The sequence below is a fragment of the Aedes aegypti genome, chromosome 2 (genome assembly GCF_002204515.2).
Source record: "Aedes aegypti strain LVP_AGWG chromosome 2, AaegL5.0 Primary Assembly, whole genome shotgun sequence".
Lineage (NCBI taxonomy): Eukaryota > Metazoa > Arthropoda > Insecta > Diptera > Culicidae > Aedes > Aedes aegypti.
In genome coordinates this window covers 72,376,905-72,392,758 of record NC_035108.1, presented here as the reverse complement: position 1 = coordinate 72,392,758, position 15,854 = coordinate 72,376,905, and the positions used below count along the sequence as shown (strand labels likewise).

Below are 15,854 nucleotides of genomic sequence, written 5' to 3'. Positions count from 1 at the left end.
TTTTGTATGAAATTTAAAAATTATTCTTATGGTCTGTAAGAAATCTCAAACTTTCCGTCCCTCAATCCTCCCGTATTTAATGGACTGCACCTTAGGAACTTAAATAGTGTTGATTGGCGCAGTAAATTCTGCAAGCCGGTTATGTACGAATGAACCCGAAAGAAAATCATCGTTTATATGATTAGAAATACCCATTTGCATTTCGACAAACTCGGCATTTATAATCAACGCAAGACTTGGAATCGACGCTGAGACAACACTGACCACATTACGTTTATTTCGCGAGAAAGTAACACTTCTTATACTAATAAAATCAAAATTTCTTCAGAGATTCTTTCAAGTATTTCTCTTAAAAGTTCAATAAAATCTTTGTGTTTCTTTTAGAAATTATTTCGAGTTTACTTTTAGATACTTTTATGGGAATTAATCCACAGTTTTCATTTTTTCATTCCAAGAACCAATCCAATCCAAGCCAAGCAATCCGCCAAGAATTCCTTTATTCTTTATTAGTATCTCTAAAAAAATGTACAGGATCCCCATGCTTCATCTTTTTCTCTGAAAATTCCTGGAAAGTTTCATTAGAAGTTTTTTTTGAAATCCATCTACAATCACTTCAGCCATTTTCCTGAAATTCTTCTATGAATATCCCCACGAAATGTCATGGAATTACAACATTTCTTGGAATTCTAGGGATTCCTACTACAATTCTTGCAGATATCTTTCGATGAATAATTCAGAAAATCTAGAAGGAATTATTTAAGTTACATATGTCATGGGCCAAGGCCCCAAACTTTTTGTATCCACGACTCTCTCAGTCATCAACAGTATTCTTCGCGATCCATCTATGTAAAATTGTAAAAACTAAGAGTTTTGTATTTCGTGGTCTTTCATTAGGGTTCATTCACAAATTTCATAGCGTTGAAAGGATGGGTATCATATGATGTTACAGCTCATACAAAATTTGTAGAATATTCATACAAAAAGCGTTACGAGTGTGATTCAAGATGTGATTATTCCGCTACCCACTAAAGACTGGCCCAGGACCTCCGGGGGTCGCGACCCACAGTTTGGGAAGCTTTGCCATGGGTAATTATTAGAAGATTTTCACTAAGCATCTTTAGAGACTCCCCAAAAATTTCTAAAGTAGATCCTGAGAATATTCATAGAGAAATTAGACAAATATCTATATGAAAAAAATCGAAATTCTTAAAAAAATATTTGGAGATTTTTTTTATCTTTTGTAGACGTAGTTTGTATAAAATTATTTGAAAGAATTCTTGTAACAATATTTGAAACAGTTTTAGGGAATGTATTTTTCAGAATGCTTGTTGTACCTTCTAACTTTTCTGTAAACTCTAGAAGCATACATGAATAAATCTTCGGAAGAAATTGTGCAAATTCTTGTAGAAGTGTTAGGAATCTCTAGAGGGATCTTTGAAAGGTTCTCGGACTAATTTTTCGGAGAATGCCCTAGTAAATTTATTTTGAGATAGTTAGTAGTAGAGTTCGCAGGCTCTTGATATTTTCGACAGTCGAACTTTGGAAATTCTTCGATAACTTCCCCTCGCTACCAACATGGCTATTTGGGAAAGTTTTCAAAAAATAGGCATTCGACTAAGTAGCATAGTTTATTTATTTTGTCCTTGACAGAGGCGAGGGGGAATGCGTGCTCTCTTTGTCCACCCTGCTTGAGACCATGTTTCAGAGGGTGGCCGTAGGTTTTCACACCAACAGCATATCCGTTTGAACAATGATTTGTCCTATGGCTTCTCCTCTACTGGTTGCTAATCCGGTCGTATGTGGCGTGTTGATCTCAGTTTATTCTGTTTTTCCTTTGTGGCTTGGTGACTTGAGCTCGAATTAATTTTGCAGAACGAAATCTAGCGTCTTTGTTTTAAAGTTGAGGTGGTAGCTGTTGAAGTTGTTGGCGGATTGGATTCTGATGCCGTCCGACCCCGTAGCGGACTCAGCTCGAGTTTTTCATTTGTTGAAACTCAGGTTTGTACTTGTGCACCTGAGGGATAAAAATAATCAAATTTTTACCGTTGCGGTCGGCACAGAATTATTTCAGAGTCTTTCACTTACTCACCTATTTCCGGCAGACGTGATGCTAGTTGAGTTTCACCCTTGTGTGTCCCTCCATCAGCAAGCGGAAACCTACTACAAAAACGGGTAAAATCCGATATGGGACTTCTATTTGCGGTTTCCACCGTTGGACCCGAGACGCTGGACTACTTTTAACAACTTGCAAACCAAAACAAAAACAACATTTTGACAGAGTAAATGCTATGTTCGAATTTCGAACTTACTCTGAGTAAAGTATCGTTTTATTCATACGGTTTCGAGTAAATGCTCAGAGACTTTACTTTGCTCGAATCAGCTTGAGCATTAGCAAATGCTCGGTTTTATTCATATCACCTAGTGACAGAACGCTGACATTTCCCAGAAGATGGAATCATCGCACGAGATAGTGGATTCTGCAGATTAGTTTCTTCAATTAGCCTCTGCATGCCATAAAACGTTTGACTTTTACTGTGCGCCCTGTTTTCAAGTTGCCCGTGAGAGAGAGCGAGACAACACCAACACACGGCGCACAGTAAAAGTCAAAAGAACAAAGGAATTTATGGCACGTACAGAGGCTCATAGCGAATCATTTGAAAAGAGCACACGCAGCAAACTGGACTATCGAAATTGGTTTGTTTATGGGTTTTTCTACATATTCAGATTCTACCTTCATATTTGAGCCAGAATCCAAAATTTCGTAATTATCCGTGCCCTGGAACACGTTTGAAGTTAGTATGAAAAGAGCGTTTGAATCACCCCTCGGCAAATTTTACTTCGGGACGAGCTGTCATCATGTAAACTGAAATGTCATTGAATCGGGGCCCATTCACATATTTCATAACGCTAGAGGGGGTGGGTAAGTGTCTTCAAGATGTTACAGGTCATACAAAATTCGGAGAATATTCTTACAAAATGAATTATGAGGGGGTGGGTGGGTGTTGTTATGAAATATGTGAATAAACCCTCGACGGAATGAATTCTCTTTTAATCATTTACTTTATTAAAATAAAAACATTAAAGCGCAATAAAATCACGTTACACTTAGAAAAATGTGAACATATATGCCTATAGCAAAAATGTAACAGAAAAAGTACACAATAGGATTAAAGCAGTATGGATCATTAAAATAACCAAACCGGCCGCTATGAGAAGCTTATAGATAGTGCCACTGTAGTTTTCTTGTGTGTTTGGCAGAATAGCAATGCTCCCATATACAGTGCTGAGTTCCGAAAGAATTACTTTCAAGGGTTTATTCACAAATTTCATAACGCCAAAAATGGCCATTTTCGACACCCACCCACCCCCTTGTAACGCTTTTTGTATGAACATTTTACAAATTTTGTATAAGCCGTAACAACACGAGGACACCCACCCACCCCCTTTAGCGTTATGAAATTTGTGAATGGGCCCCAATTATCTTTAGTCGCTTTTTGCCTTCACTCTAAAATATGTCTAAATTGCTCTTTTGTTCACTCTCACTTTTCTCCGGTTTATCTTTTTTTTTTTCGATGCTATGACATTTGTTTCGGTGGGCAACGTGAGAAAAACGGGGTGTTTGATGTAGAACAAGGGTGATGTATGTGCAGTGGAAAACGATAGTTCAAATAAAAAGCTGAACCGACCTTTGTCAGTGTTCAAGGAAAATCACAATAAAATTTATCGGTTTTCTCTGATCCATCATACCGAGTTTGCAATAAGGATTTTCATTTGTTAAGCTAGATTGCCAGAACCGAAAACATCGCTTTCACGCGCAAGAACATCGATTCTTATCAGAATTTCTTTTCCATCACTTTTTACGCAAGTTTGTTTTGCTCTCTCGGTTTCATTCATATACCGAGGCGGGTGCCAAATCGCCACTCGCGATCCAAGACGACGAAAACGGAACAGATCGCAAGTTCAGTCTGCAGTCAGTCATCTTTAGATCTGCTTCCGTGTTGTGCCCGACTTGGGTGCTTGTTTTTGACGAAGATATTACCAGAAGTAATCATCAGATTGTGCATCCTTTCAGTGCCGGTAGTGTGGGTGGTAAATCGCAACAATGTCTACATGAAAGTTCCAAATCAAGAGTAGCAGCTTTGCGGTGCAAGCAGCTCATATAACATTCCACCACAACCGGAAGTTGATTATTTTCTAATTTTGAAAATATTGATCCTGAATTTTAAGTGAGTGTTGGCGCCGCCGAGGTCAACTCGGCATCTGTTTGTAGGTCGACACTATGATAAGTTTACGCTCGGTTTTGGTGGTCGCCGTTTTGCTGTCGTTCCTCATAAGGCTGATTGCTGCTTCCGCTGGAGATCAAAGCCAGTTCTTCCAGAATTGTTTGAGGAAATGCGTGCTGGAAAACTGCACCAAATGTAAGCACACTAAGTAACTTCTTCCTATTATTCATCAGATTTCTTTTTAATACTACTACTCTTAGTACGAACTCCTCCAGAGATTTCTTCCTCAAGAAGACTTAGTATCTAAATTCTCAATAAATTCAACTAATCAAGAATAATTCAATTATACCTAGTTCTTCAACTTTTCATACATGGATCTGCAGCTTTTCCAAAAAAATTTCGAATAATCATACAAAAAAATCTTCTGGAAATTCCTGGAAACATTTCTGGAATTATTTCTGAGGTTATTCATATAAAAAATCCAGGTTGGAGGAGTCTAAAATGAAATTGGTAAAGACATTTCTTAAAAAGTGCGCAAAAAGTTTCTAAATGAAAATTCACGGAGAAGATCATAAAAAATGCATATTACTTGTCGTAATGCCACAAGAATTTCAGTAAAAGAAATATTCTTAGTGTAATGTATAGTCAGTAGGGTGAGCCTTATTATTTAAATCTTCTCGAAACCAACAGTTCGTGTGCTCTTTTTAATTTAAAACACATAAAAAAGAAACCTCAAATATTGTTCAGTCAATTTTGAATCTTTTGCATTGAGTATTTTCTTCAAAATTAAATCCATGAAAAGTTTGTAGAGAATTTAATTTGTATTAGATATTTTATATTTTTTTCCACAATTTCCTAAACAATAACACTGTTCGACAAAAAATTTTTTTTTGGATGGATCAGGGACGCGTTTATATGGGTCTTGAAGTGCAAGAAAAGTATAGAAAGAGGCCGTTTTCAAATTATTTGCAGCACCCCTGGATTATTTTTTGATAAAGCTTGAAAATTTGGCATTTTTAATCACAAAAAGTGTAATAAGCAAAATATCAATATCTTTTTAAATTCAACTATACAACCATTGAATTTGTCAAATCAATATTTTTAGCACTTGATAACTTTAGGGAAACGTGCATCATTTCAGAAGAATATTGGCATCTATTTTGTATATGAATTTGGAATGTTAACGATCATTAAGCAAGTACGTGAGGATGTGCACCATATAAATACTACTTTTTTTCTATTTCACACATCTGGTTCATTATATAATAATTATTATAGGTTCAGAAAGAAGCTTGATTAGGATTTTATTCTTGCTCCATTAGATAAAGCAATGAGCAATGGAATCCAGTAACATTTGATATCAACAAGGATACGACGACTACGGAAAATTTATGTGTCTGTTATATTTATATGGGCTGGTTGGTCTAATGAACTCTCAGCAGAAATACAAAATTGATATAGGTTGGACACTGACATGTAAGTGGTCTTACATGCGCTAGCTGGTTTATCAGGAGACGATGTCTGTAAAAAAATGTGATAACATTGTTATTTGCGATTTCTAAATATTTCGATAGGTTCTCATTAAAAATAGTTTACTTATCGTGAGATTAATTTTCATCAGAATATCCCTACAAAAATTACAGAATAACAGAAAATAGCAATAAATAATTTAGTAATCAACATTGTCACTTTTTTTTGCGAAAGCCGCGCAGGCAGGCATGAGCTCTTTATGATTCAGTTTGTGCACAATGCATCAGCATTGATCACATTTGTAAAAACTGATTTAGTGGTAATATGCCTGCTTCTTACTTGTAAGATGAAACAATTTATGGTTAAACCATTTCCGATTTATTTTTTTTATTTTTTGATTCTACATTTCACATATTTTTCGGCAATTTTAATCAAACTTTCAGTTTTGAGATTTAGAATAAATTTCACAAAAAATTGTGATATAATCTAAATGAATAAAACACTTTTTTTATATGTCTTCCTGTTTAAAGAAAGAAAAACAGACATTACGTGAAGTTTCGCAAAATTGTTTATCATAAATGTATTGATGGATTGTTTCTTCACTTAATCGAAAAGCATTTTTACTCATTTAGAGGATATGGGAATGGGGGTTCATAAATGGACACGTTTGGCCTCATAAGGGGAACGAGTTTAAAATTAATTGTAATGGTCGACTTCTTTATGTTTCCAATATGCTTACAACTAAACCCATTTGAAGAAAACATCCCATTGAACAAGAAACTAACGCTCCATTTTAAAGTTTGATTGACATTGCCGAAAAAATGTAAAATGTGGAACCAAAAAAAAAAAAAGATTTGGAAATGGTTGACCCAGATTTTTTTTCATCTTATAAGTAAGAAGCGGGCATGTTACCACTTAACCAGTTTTCACAAATGATTAGTATTGTGCACAAACTGAATCAAAAAGAGCTCATGCCTTCCTGAGTGGCTGTCGAGTGGTGTCACAACAAAGGTGAAATTGTTGATTACTGAATTGTTGGTTGGAATTGTTGCTATTTTACGTTAGTCTGTAATTTCTAGGGATATTCTGATAACAAATGGACCTCACGATAGTTAATCTATTTTTAATGAGTACGTATCAAAATCTTTGGAAATCGCAAATAACAATATTGTCACATTATGCATAGACTTCGCCATCGATTCCTGATAAACAGACTATCTTATGTAAGACCACTTACATGTCAGTGTCTAACCTAATTTTGTATTACTGCTAAGAGTTTATTAGACCAACCAGGCCATATAAATATAACAGACACATAAATTTTCCGTAGTCGTCGTATCCTCGGTAAAATCAAATGTTACTGGATTCCATTGCTCATTGCTTTATCTAATGGAGCAAAGAATAAAATCCTAATCAAGCTTCATTTTGAACCTATAATAATTATTATATAATGAACCAGATATGTGAAATAGAAAAAAAGTAGTATTTATATGGTGCACATCCTCACGTACTTGCTTAATGATCGTTAACATTCCAAATTCATATACAAAATAGATGCCAATATTCTTCTGAAATGATGCACGTTTCCCTGAAGTCATCCAATGCTAAAAAATATTGATTTGAAAAATTCAATGGTTGTATAATTGAATTTAAAAAGATATTGATATTTTGCTTATTACACTTTTTTGTGATTAAAAATGACAAATTTTCAAGCTTTATCAAAAAACAATCCAGGGGTGCTGCAAATCATTTGAAAACGGCCTCTTTCTATACTTTTCTTGCACTTCAAGACCCATATAAACGCGTCCCTGATCCATCCCAAAAAATTTTTTTGTCGAACGGTGTAATTGTTCAAATATTAAGCTTTGTTCTATCATAAATTTATGAATACTCAATACTCAATCATACAGTTTATCTGTGGTTTTACAATCGGACTTCAACGTCTGTTATCTGTGATACAGTTAACTTTCCATAACTCGATATTGAAGTGTCCATCGAGTTAGGGGTCGTCCATAAATGACGTAGCTTTTTAGGGGGGAGGGGGGCTTCACGAATCTGTGACGAGGGGAGGGAGGGGTCCTAGCTAGTGGACGTAGCATTTTGAATCGCGTCGGTAAAATAAGAGGCGCTGAAAAAATGACATACAATTATTTTTTTATCAAACTTTTTTTTTTCATTGTTTGACTTATAAAGTTGGGTTCTAAAGTGATGATTCAGCTCCAAAACATTTATATGACAAGATTGGAAAAAATGTAAGAAATTTTATATTTTCTGTAGTGCAATCAAACAGATTTTTTGATGCTTTAAATAATTTTGTGAACATTATATTCATGTAATAATAAATTTATTTATAAATAAAGATTAAAGATAGATAAATTAATTTAAAATCAAGGCTTTCGCTAAGAATTTCTGAACATTTCAAATATTACAAGTGTAATCTTTTCTACATTTGGCACCTGATTGCTAAATGGATTTGAATTTGGATGATAATGACAAATATCAATTTCAAATCAAATATATCTTATCTTATTCATTTTCATTGATCTTTTCAACATATTATAAAATCTATTGTACCCTAACTCGTTACTGTTAGCTTCATCAATCCAATCAAAGATTTTTCCTTTTTTCTATATTTTCAGCTGTAAACTAATTTTTCATGGTAACAACAGCAAAAGTAATACAATTTAGCCAACAACTTAAACAGGAAAGTTCATTTAAAACTGTTTTCCAAATTACTTTCGAGCGCTACTGCAAATCAAACATTTATTCGTTAGATTATCCTTACGTGTCAGTCAGCGATTAATATCAAAATCTGTATTGAACTTTTGAATTCCAATTTTTTGTTTTAACCCAATTGCTGAGGAAAACAAATAAAACAAAATTAGGGAGGGGGGTGTTGCTTGAAATGCTACGTATTTTCCAAGGGGGGGTATCAACATTTGTGACGAAATGCTACGAGGGGGGAGGGGCGGTGTAAAAAATCAGTGAAAAATGCTACTTCATTTATGGACGGCCCCTTAGGGAGGATACAAAACAGTGCAAATGCGATCCAAGGCACCATTGAGTTAGCCAAGAAAACCAACTATTACTATGTTTATCTAACTCGATATCGAGATACGCTAGGTACATATATCGAGTAATGGAAGTTTATTTTTTTATATTTAAACAAAGCATTAAACATTGTTTTGATGTCGGCATTATGCTTTTTTCTTATACAATTTCAATATACATATATTTGTCTCTTTTTGACATTATTAAAAATTATCTTTTGAATTGTTCAACATTGTGAATGTTGACGTATTTTTAAAACTTCTACCATATCGAGACAAAATGCACAGTAATACTCATATGTAATTTTCAAACAAACTATGTATAATTCGTCACTACAAGTGTCGGCATTATTCCTGTTTCATATAATTTAAAATATATACATGTAATTTTCAGTTTTCGTCATGTATAAAAACATCTTTTGAATTGTTCGACATTATAGATATTGACGTATTTTTTAAAGCTTCTACCAAAAACTTCTCGAGACAAAAATACAACACTAGCTTTAAATATAAGTCGTATATTTCCCCCTTGTCCATGGATCGCATCATCGACCAGAGGTGACTCCCAGATCTTTTCCTCCCTCACTAATAAACTACCTCACTAATAAAGTACCTGCCACACGGGAAGGGTTCCCGTGGTGATTGTGGAGATGCAGAGGTATTCTCGGTCTCTAGAAGCAACAATCATTACACCCTAACATTCCTTCCCCATCCCAACTGACTGTAAGGACTTGGCCGGCGCCGTTATTGATCAATAATATTAGATCTGCTAAAATTGCACTTCGAGAGTAAGCGGAAACTCCCATCCCTTATTCATTTGGATCGTAGTGCAATTCTTACCAGTTCCGATCAATCAAGGAGTAGCAACCATTGACATGTACAGTCAGTCTATACTATGCTATGCTATGCTTAAACAAAGCATTAAACATTGTTTTGACTTAGTTTTTCACAAAAACTACCGAAAACATGAGATTTTAACTAAAAATGCTATATTTTTACAACTTTTGTTGGAAACTTTTGCAACTTGATTCCTGGAAGCATCGTTGTAATAATGTCTGGATATATACTTAGTGAAATTGCTCCATCCTCTTGGTTATACAACCTTGTCGCGATGGGAGGGCATAATCCATTAGCTCATAAGAGCGAGAAATTATTAGGGTTCGGCTTCGGGGGATTAATCGGTACCTAGCTTCGGGCTAGAGGCTGCAAGTGGTTCGATGATGACGAGACAAATTCAATCTGTTGGAATATGTTGGCACGATATAACGTGTTGTTTTTAAGTCGAAAGTATTCTGGCCGTGAAGGGGCCGTGTGCTTGATTGGCGAATTTCCAATCAAAATTGGCGGATTTCCATTCAAAATGGGACAAGCGTCGCGACAATCGATATCGGCGATATATCGGATTTGACATTATCGTTATCGAACCAATATCCGATTATTTTTAATGAAGGAATTTTCAAACAATATATCGACTATTTTGGCTTATTATGGTATGTTATATTTAACGGATATCTAAAGTTCCGTTGAATTAGTTAAAAAAAAACATTGAGTGTTGTCCCGGTTATCGGACGGACAATAGTTTTATCGATATCGGAAAATATCGGGTCGGAAAATATTGGATATCATAACGATAAAATCGAGCCGATTATATCGATATTATCGATAATATCGATATTTACACAGCCCTAAGCGTGAGTACTGAGTGCCAACTTGAAAAAACTTCCTACCGTCAGCCGCCTAAATAATCAAGCCTGCGCTTCACACTACAAGCGTAGTGATGATGAAAGCGCGAAGGCCAAAAGAGAGCAAACAAAATGGATCTCTCTCGTGGACTGATTTCTCTCTTGTCTCCCCATCCGCACTCTCGCACTGATCTAATTTGTTGATGTAGCAAAACTGTGCACCGACCAAAGTTGACGCTTTGGCTACTTTCTACCACTTACACAGAATTGCGTGTACGATACAAGGCAACGCGTTCCCTGATGAGTGTGCACGCGTTGGTTTTAATCGTCACAGCAGCAACGTGTAGCGTGGAACAAAGTGATGCGCAACATGCATCGCGCTGTGCGCGTAGAGAAAATTAAAATTAGGTCTTAGATCGCGTGTTGCACGAAACAGCTTTTGCATTTAATTTGCATAGCAAACATTTAACAATTAATATGAGAAAATTGCGTTGCAAGCTATCAGCAAAAAAAAAAAATATTTGAAGTGGGCTGTATTTTGTTAAAAGAATTATTAAATTGAACGTCAATAGCAGCACATATTGTAGGTGGTTATAATGAACGTGTTGCCACCTGTGCAGTGCACATGTTGCACCTGTGGACACGACGCCTCTGATTTCTCATAATTATGTAGTGTAAGGAACTTCCTTTTTTGATACTACACACGATGATTTCATGGAATCTGATATCAAGCTTAGCATTCTATAAGCACTTCCAAAGTCATTAATCAAAAGCTTACTTTGCCAAAGTAGCCATTTTGCATGCTCATTTGTGCACAACTATGGGACGACTGCAAGACAATCTCTTTTCAAAAGACACACTCATGATTTCTGAAACTCTTCATCAACAAAATCAGCTCACTTTTCACATCAATGATTCTAATTCTCGTTCTGGAAATTATGCCTATCGTCCATTATGCATAACGTACATTACGCCAAACGTCTATACACTTCTTCTTCTTTCTGGCGTTACGTCCCCACTGGGACAGAGCCTGCTTCTCAGCTTAGTGTTCTTTATGAGCACTTCCACAGTTATTAACTGAGAGCTTACTATGCCAATGACCATTTTTGCATGCGTATATCGTGTGGCAGGTACGATGATACTTTATGCCCTGGGAATTCGAGAAAATTTCCAACCCGAAAAGATCCTCGACCGGTGGGATTCGAACCCACGACCCTCAGCTTGGTCTTGCTGAATAGCTGCGCGTTTACCGCTACGGCTATCTGGGCCCCTAAACGTCTATACACATATCGTATTTATACTTATCGTGCTTATGCCTAACGTCACCCTGTCTAAATAACTACATAGTACCTATAACATAGAGGACTAGATTTTGTCAGCCCCTTTTCCTTTTTCGTTGTTTCATTTATAGGATGCAGTGGCGTAGCCAGAAATTAGTTCTAGGAACATTAGTGGTCTTAAGAAGAAAAAAAATGTTTAACCAGCATACACAAAAAAAAACCTTTTTCGAACCTTTCTTTTTCTTACCTACATTCAAACCTGCTAAACCATCCATATAGCCGGGCCCACATAGGGGGCCCACATAGCCGTAGCGGTAAACGCGCAGCTATTCAGCAAGACCAAGCTGAGGGTCGTGGGTTCGAATCCCACCGGTCGAGGATCTTTTCGGGTTGGAAATTTTCTCGACTTCCCAGGGCATAGAGTATCATCGTACCTGCCACACGATATACACATGCAAAAATGGTCATTGGCATAGTAAGCTCTCAGTTAATAACTGTGGAAGTGCTCATAAGAACACTAAGCTGAGAAGCAGGCTCTGTCCCAGTGGGGACGGAACGCCAGAAAAGAAGAAGAAGAAGAAACCATCCATATAGTATATTGTAATACTAAATTACCTCAAATTCATGCATAAAAACTGTAAAACAAGAATATCTAAAAAAATACTCCGGATAATCGAGTCTAAAATTCCGGATAATTGAATTCCGGATAATCGAGACGCCGAATAATCGACCTGTATATAATCGTGACAAAACCACGAAATTTTGGTTAGCGAATCCCATTAGCCAGTCGTGAAAATTCGATAGCGTATATCCATTGTTCCTACTCGATAAGTTTGGTAAAACCATTAGGTTTCTCTATTTATGTTCATTTTAATTATGCTGGTTCCTGTTTGCTCACTTTTTTCAGGCAAAGGGTTTCAAAAGCTGCTGTTTTTAATACGCTCGATTGATAACATCAAAAAGCTTTTGTTTTATATGAAGTTAGTAGAAGCTTAAGTTTGATATATTTGCACACATTCTGTTCGCCTGGGCTAGTAAATGGGATGGAAAATCAGATGATTTATGCTATATTTTTTACTCTATACATTACAGCTGGATTGGCATTCAAACGGCAAGGCAGCCAAAATGCAATCAATAAACTTCTGCTGTGGACTTGCTACGACGAGTGCGGCTACGATTGCATGTGGAAGACAACGAGTGCGTTCCTGAAAAGAAATTGGACGACTCCGCAGTTCTACGGAAAATGGCCTTTCGTGCGGTTGCTCGGTCTGCAGGAACCGGCATCGGTATTCTTCTCGATGACCAACTTCGGAACGCACTATTCAATGCTGAAGAAATTTCGACGGGAAGTCCGTCCCGATAGTCCGATGTATACGCTGTGGCATGTGTTTTCGTACATTTGTCTGAACGCGTGGATCTGGTCAACGGTTTTCCATTCCCGGGATTTTCCAATCACCGAACTGTTTGACTATGCATTTGCGTACTCGATGGTTTTAGCGTCTTTTTACTGTATGGTGATGCGAATGATACACCGCAGGTCCCGATATTTGAAGGCTGTGTTTAGTTTAATATGTGTAGTATTCTTCATCAACCATTTTTCTTACTTGAGTGTTGGACGGTTCGACTATGCATACAATATGAAGGCCAATATTGTAACTGGTAAGTTCATATCCTAAAAGTACCGTATTCCGAGGTAACATTGATTAGTTTTTGTATATTTCTTCAAAGTTTCATTTGGAAATACTGTAAATGAACTTTTACTTTATTTTCAACACAAATATTGGCCGAGATTAACCAGCCTCGGGCTGCAAATCTCGTTAATAAAGATTAAAATAATAATAATAATACAAATACTGGCACCCAAACCTCGTGACGACATATTGTTTTTCGATAAATTTAAACAATTTTCAATAACTTTTGTTAGAGCATGTTTTGGTCCAAAATGTTGAAAGAAGTTATGGGTGGGAAGGGGTTAGTTAAATTTCTGAAAGCTCTACAATACATGTCTCAGAAGAAAACGTTAATTGAGTAGGATCATATCGATCAATAATACCCCGATGATCAATGATATCCCGTTTTACGGTACCGTTTTTCCGGGCAAAAAGAGTTCAATTTTCAATACCTGCAGGGATGACTGGCGCTGCTGGCTGGATACTTTGGTGCATGACTCAGCGCCGAAAGCGACGCTACGTATGGAAATGCTTCCTTTTTATTGTACTCGCCACATCCTCGTTGCTGCTCGAGGTTAACGACTTCCCACCGATATTCTGGACACTCGATGCCCACGCCATCTGGCACCTTGTCACGGCACCGCTAACAGTACTGTTCTACAGGTGGAATAGTTTCAAATTTACTCTAATTTCCGCTCATTAATGACTCTCTTATTCTTGCCTTCAGTTTCATCATCGATGATTGCAGAAGCCTGCGCCACGAGCTGTACGGCAGTGCGGATGATGACACTCGGAAATTGCTGTGAGACTGAAATTTCCGGAAGACGGACCCATATGCATCCTATTTTAAACGATAAACTGTTCAAAATATTCAAGTTAATTTTGTAGTAGTTACTCGTCTGCCACCGAAAGATCGAGATTCGATCAAGAACAGGACAATAACTGGAGAGAATTTCAGTCCATGGTGTTAGAGGAGGACGACGTTTTCCAGAAGTAGAACATTATTCAGGAGAGTGTTTTGTGCATCGTACTAGTTATAATTCTGTAGATATTTAGTAGAACATACATCTACTATTTGAAAGCCAATCCATTCTGGTCAGACCCTTCCGATGTATTTAGGCAAGGGTTATATAATATATTATAAACAATATTTATAACTATTTAAAGCCATTCTTGATGTTTAATATAGATAGGCGTGTATTATAAAAAGCATAGAATAGATAGTGACTTTTGGATGTTGTACGATGTGTAGCAGGTTTATGAAATAGCAAATAAGTTTTACCATTCCTCTTGAAAAAGAAATTAATAAAATCGTGTTGATGATAATTAAAAATAAATCAAACCTCGAAGGTATACTTTACTGAAAAGAGATTGGGCAAATCCGAAAAAAGTAGACACGGAACGTAAAATCTGCGTGATGCGATTAACTGGCACTACTGCAGGTTATGGGTTCACTCCTGCATACATTTTTTATACATATTTGCAATTGCAATTTGCAATCGGATACCAATTGTTAATATTACTCCGTTATTTTCTGAAAATCTATGCGTATATTTCCATTACGTATTTTATTACGCAACTTGTATTAGCCTTGCGTAATGGGTAAAACAACCTATCAACAGGATAAGTTCGCAATAAAATCTATACACTTGCATTAGAACCCATATTTTGCCATATAAAATATGCAAATAACCTCTTGGGCGCCGTCCACAAATTTTGTAACGCTCTGGGGAGAGAGGGAGTAGGCTCAAGCGTACGGCTCATATAATAGGCCTTCAAATTTTTCATACAAATAGCGTTACGGACGAGGGGGGAGGACCTAAAATTGCCAATTTTAGCGTTACTTGCCGTTCAATGTGAATAGGTTCCCTACTGGTGAGTTTGAGAACTATCACTCAAACGATTGCAGATTGCATACCTAAAGGCGCACTCCACTCAGCTCGACTCGAGTTCAGCTCGACAATTTGAGAAATTTGAAATCCTTAAACAGGAAACCCTTTTCCACCAATGAAAATTCAACACCAATCTGAATAGAAAACCGGAAACCAAAATCGAACCAATCAAAATTAAGATAATTAAAACAATAGGCATTGGCTCCACCAAAAGGGGGTTGGATTGACTTGTCGATGAAATTTGAGTTTATTCTGGTGGAAACCGTTGTTGAGTAAAGGTGGTTCTAAGTGTCGACAGCAAAGTACACGCGTGTGACATCTTAAATACGGTGCAGTGAGTCGAATATAATTAAAGTAAAGTAAACCTAGTTCTAATTAGTTTCCAATTTAGATCTATTTGGCTAGTTTTTCGGTTTGTGGTTCATTCACGCCAAAATAAGAGTGTCAGGCAAAATCGGTTGGACTATAAGGTAAGAACTTTATTGAAAAAGTGATGAGAGTGCTCGGACATTACAAGTTTACGTTGAACAGGTGACAACCCCATTCAACGTGGGTGTTTGGACTGGATTGCCAAGATCCATACCGTC

The 15,854-nt window shown here is 36.7% G+C and overlaps 1 protein-coding gene and 1 long non-coding RNA gene across 2 annotated transcripts; one reads left to right on the top strand and one right to left on the bottom strand.

Annotated features, from left to right (window-relative positions):
- Positions 1–1,615: 1,615 nt before the first annotated feature.
- Positions 1,616–2,407, bottom strand: LOC110677035. The gene is made up of 2 exons (XR_002500909.1): positions 2,090–2,407; positions 1,616–2,014 (listed from the first exon to the last, which is right to left on the bottom strand). It is a non-coding gene; the product is annotated as an uncharacterized LOC110677035 (long non-coding RNA).
- Positions 2,408–3,862: 1,455 nt separating this feature from the next.
- Positions 3,863–14,717, top strand: LOC5565658 (post-GPI attachment to proteins factor 3). Its single transcript, XM_001649956.2, has 4 exons — positions 3,863–4,418; positions 12,798–13,364; positions 13,834–14,038; positions 14,103–14,717. Exons 1-4 carry the CDS (start codon positions 4,280–4,282, stop codon positions 14,179–14,181), a joined length of 990 nt encoding a protein of 329 aa, XP_001650006.1. The 5' UTR covers positions 3,863–4,279; the 3' UTR covers positions 14,182–14,717.
- The last annotated feature ends 1,137 nt before the right edge of the window (positions 14,718–15,854 follow it).

Bases quoted from the DNA above. Each gene is read 5' to 3' on its own strand.
- LOC5565658 (XM_001649956.2), top strand. From the start codon at position 4,280: ATGATAAGTTTACGCTCGGTTTTGGTGGTCGCCGTTTTGCTGTCGTTC. The intron at 4,419-12,797 runs GTAAGCACACTA...TATACATTACAG, and splicing joins GCTGGAAAACTGCACCAAAT to CTGGATTGGCATTCAAACGG. The intron at 14,039-14,102 runs GTGGAATAGTTT...TCTTGCCTTCAG, and splicing joins CTAACAGTACTGTTCTACAG to TTTCATCATCGATGATTGCA.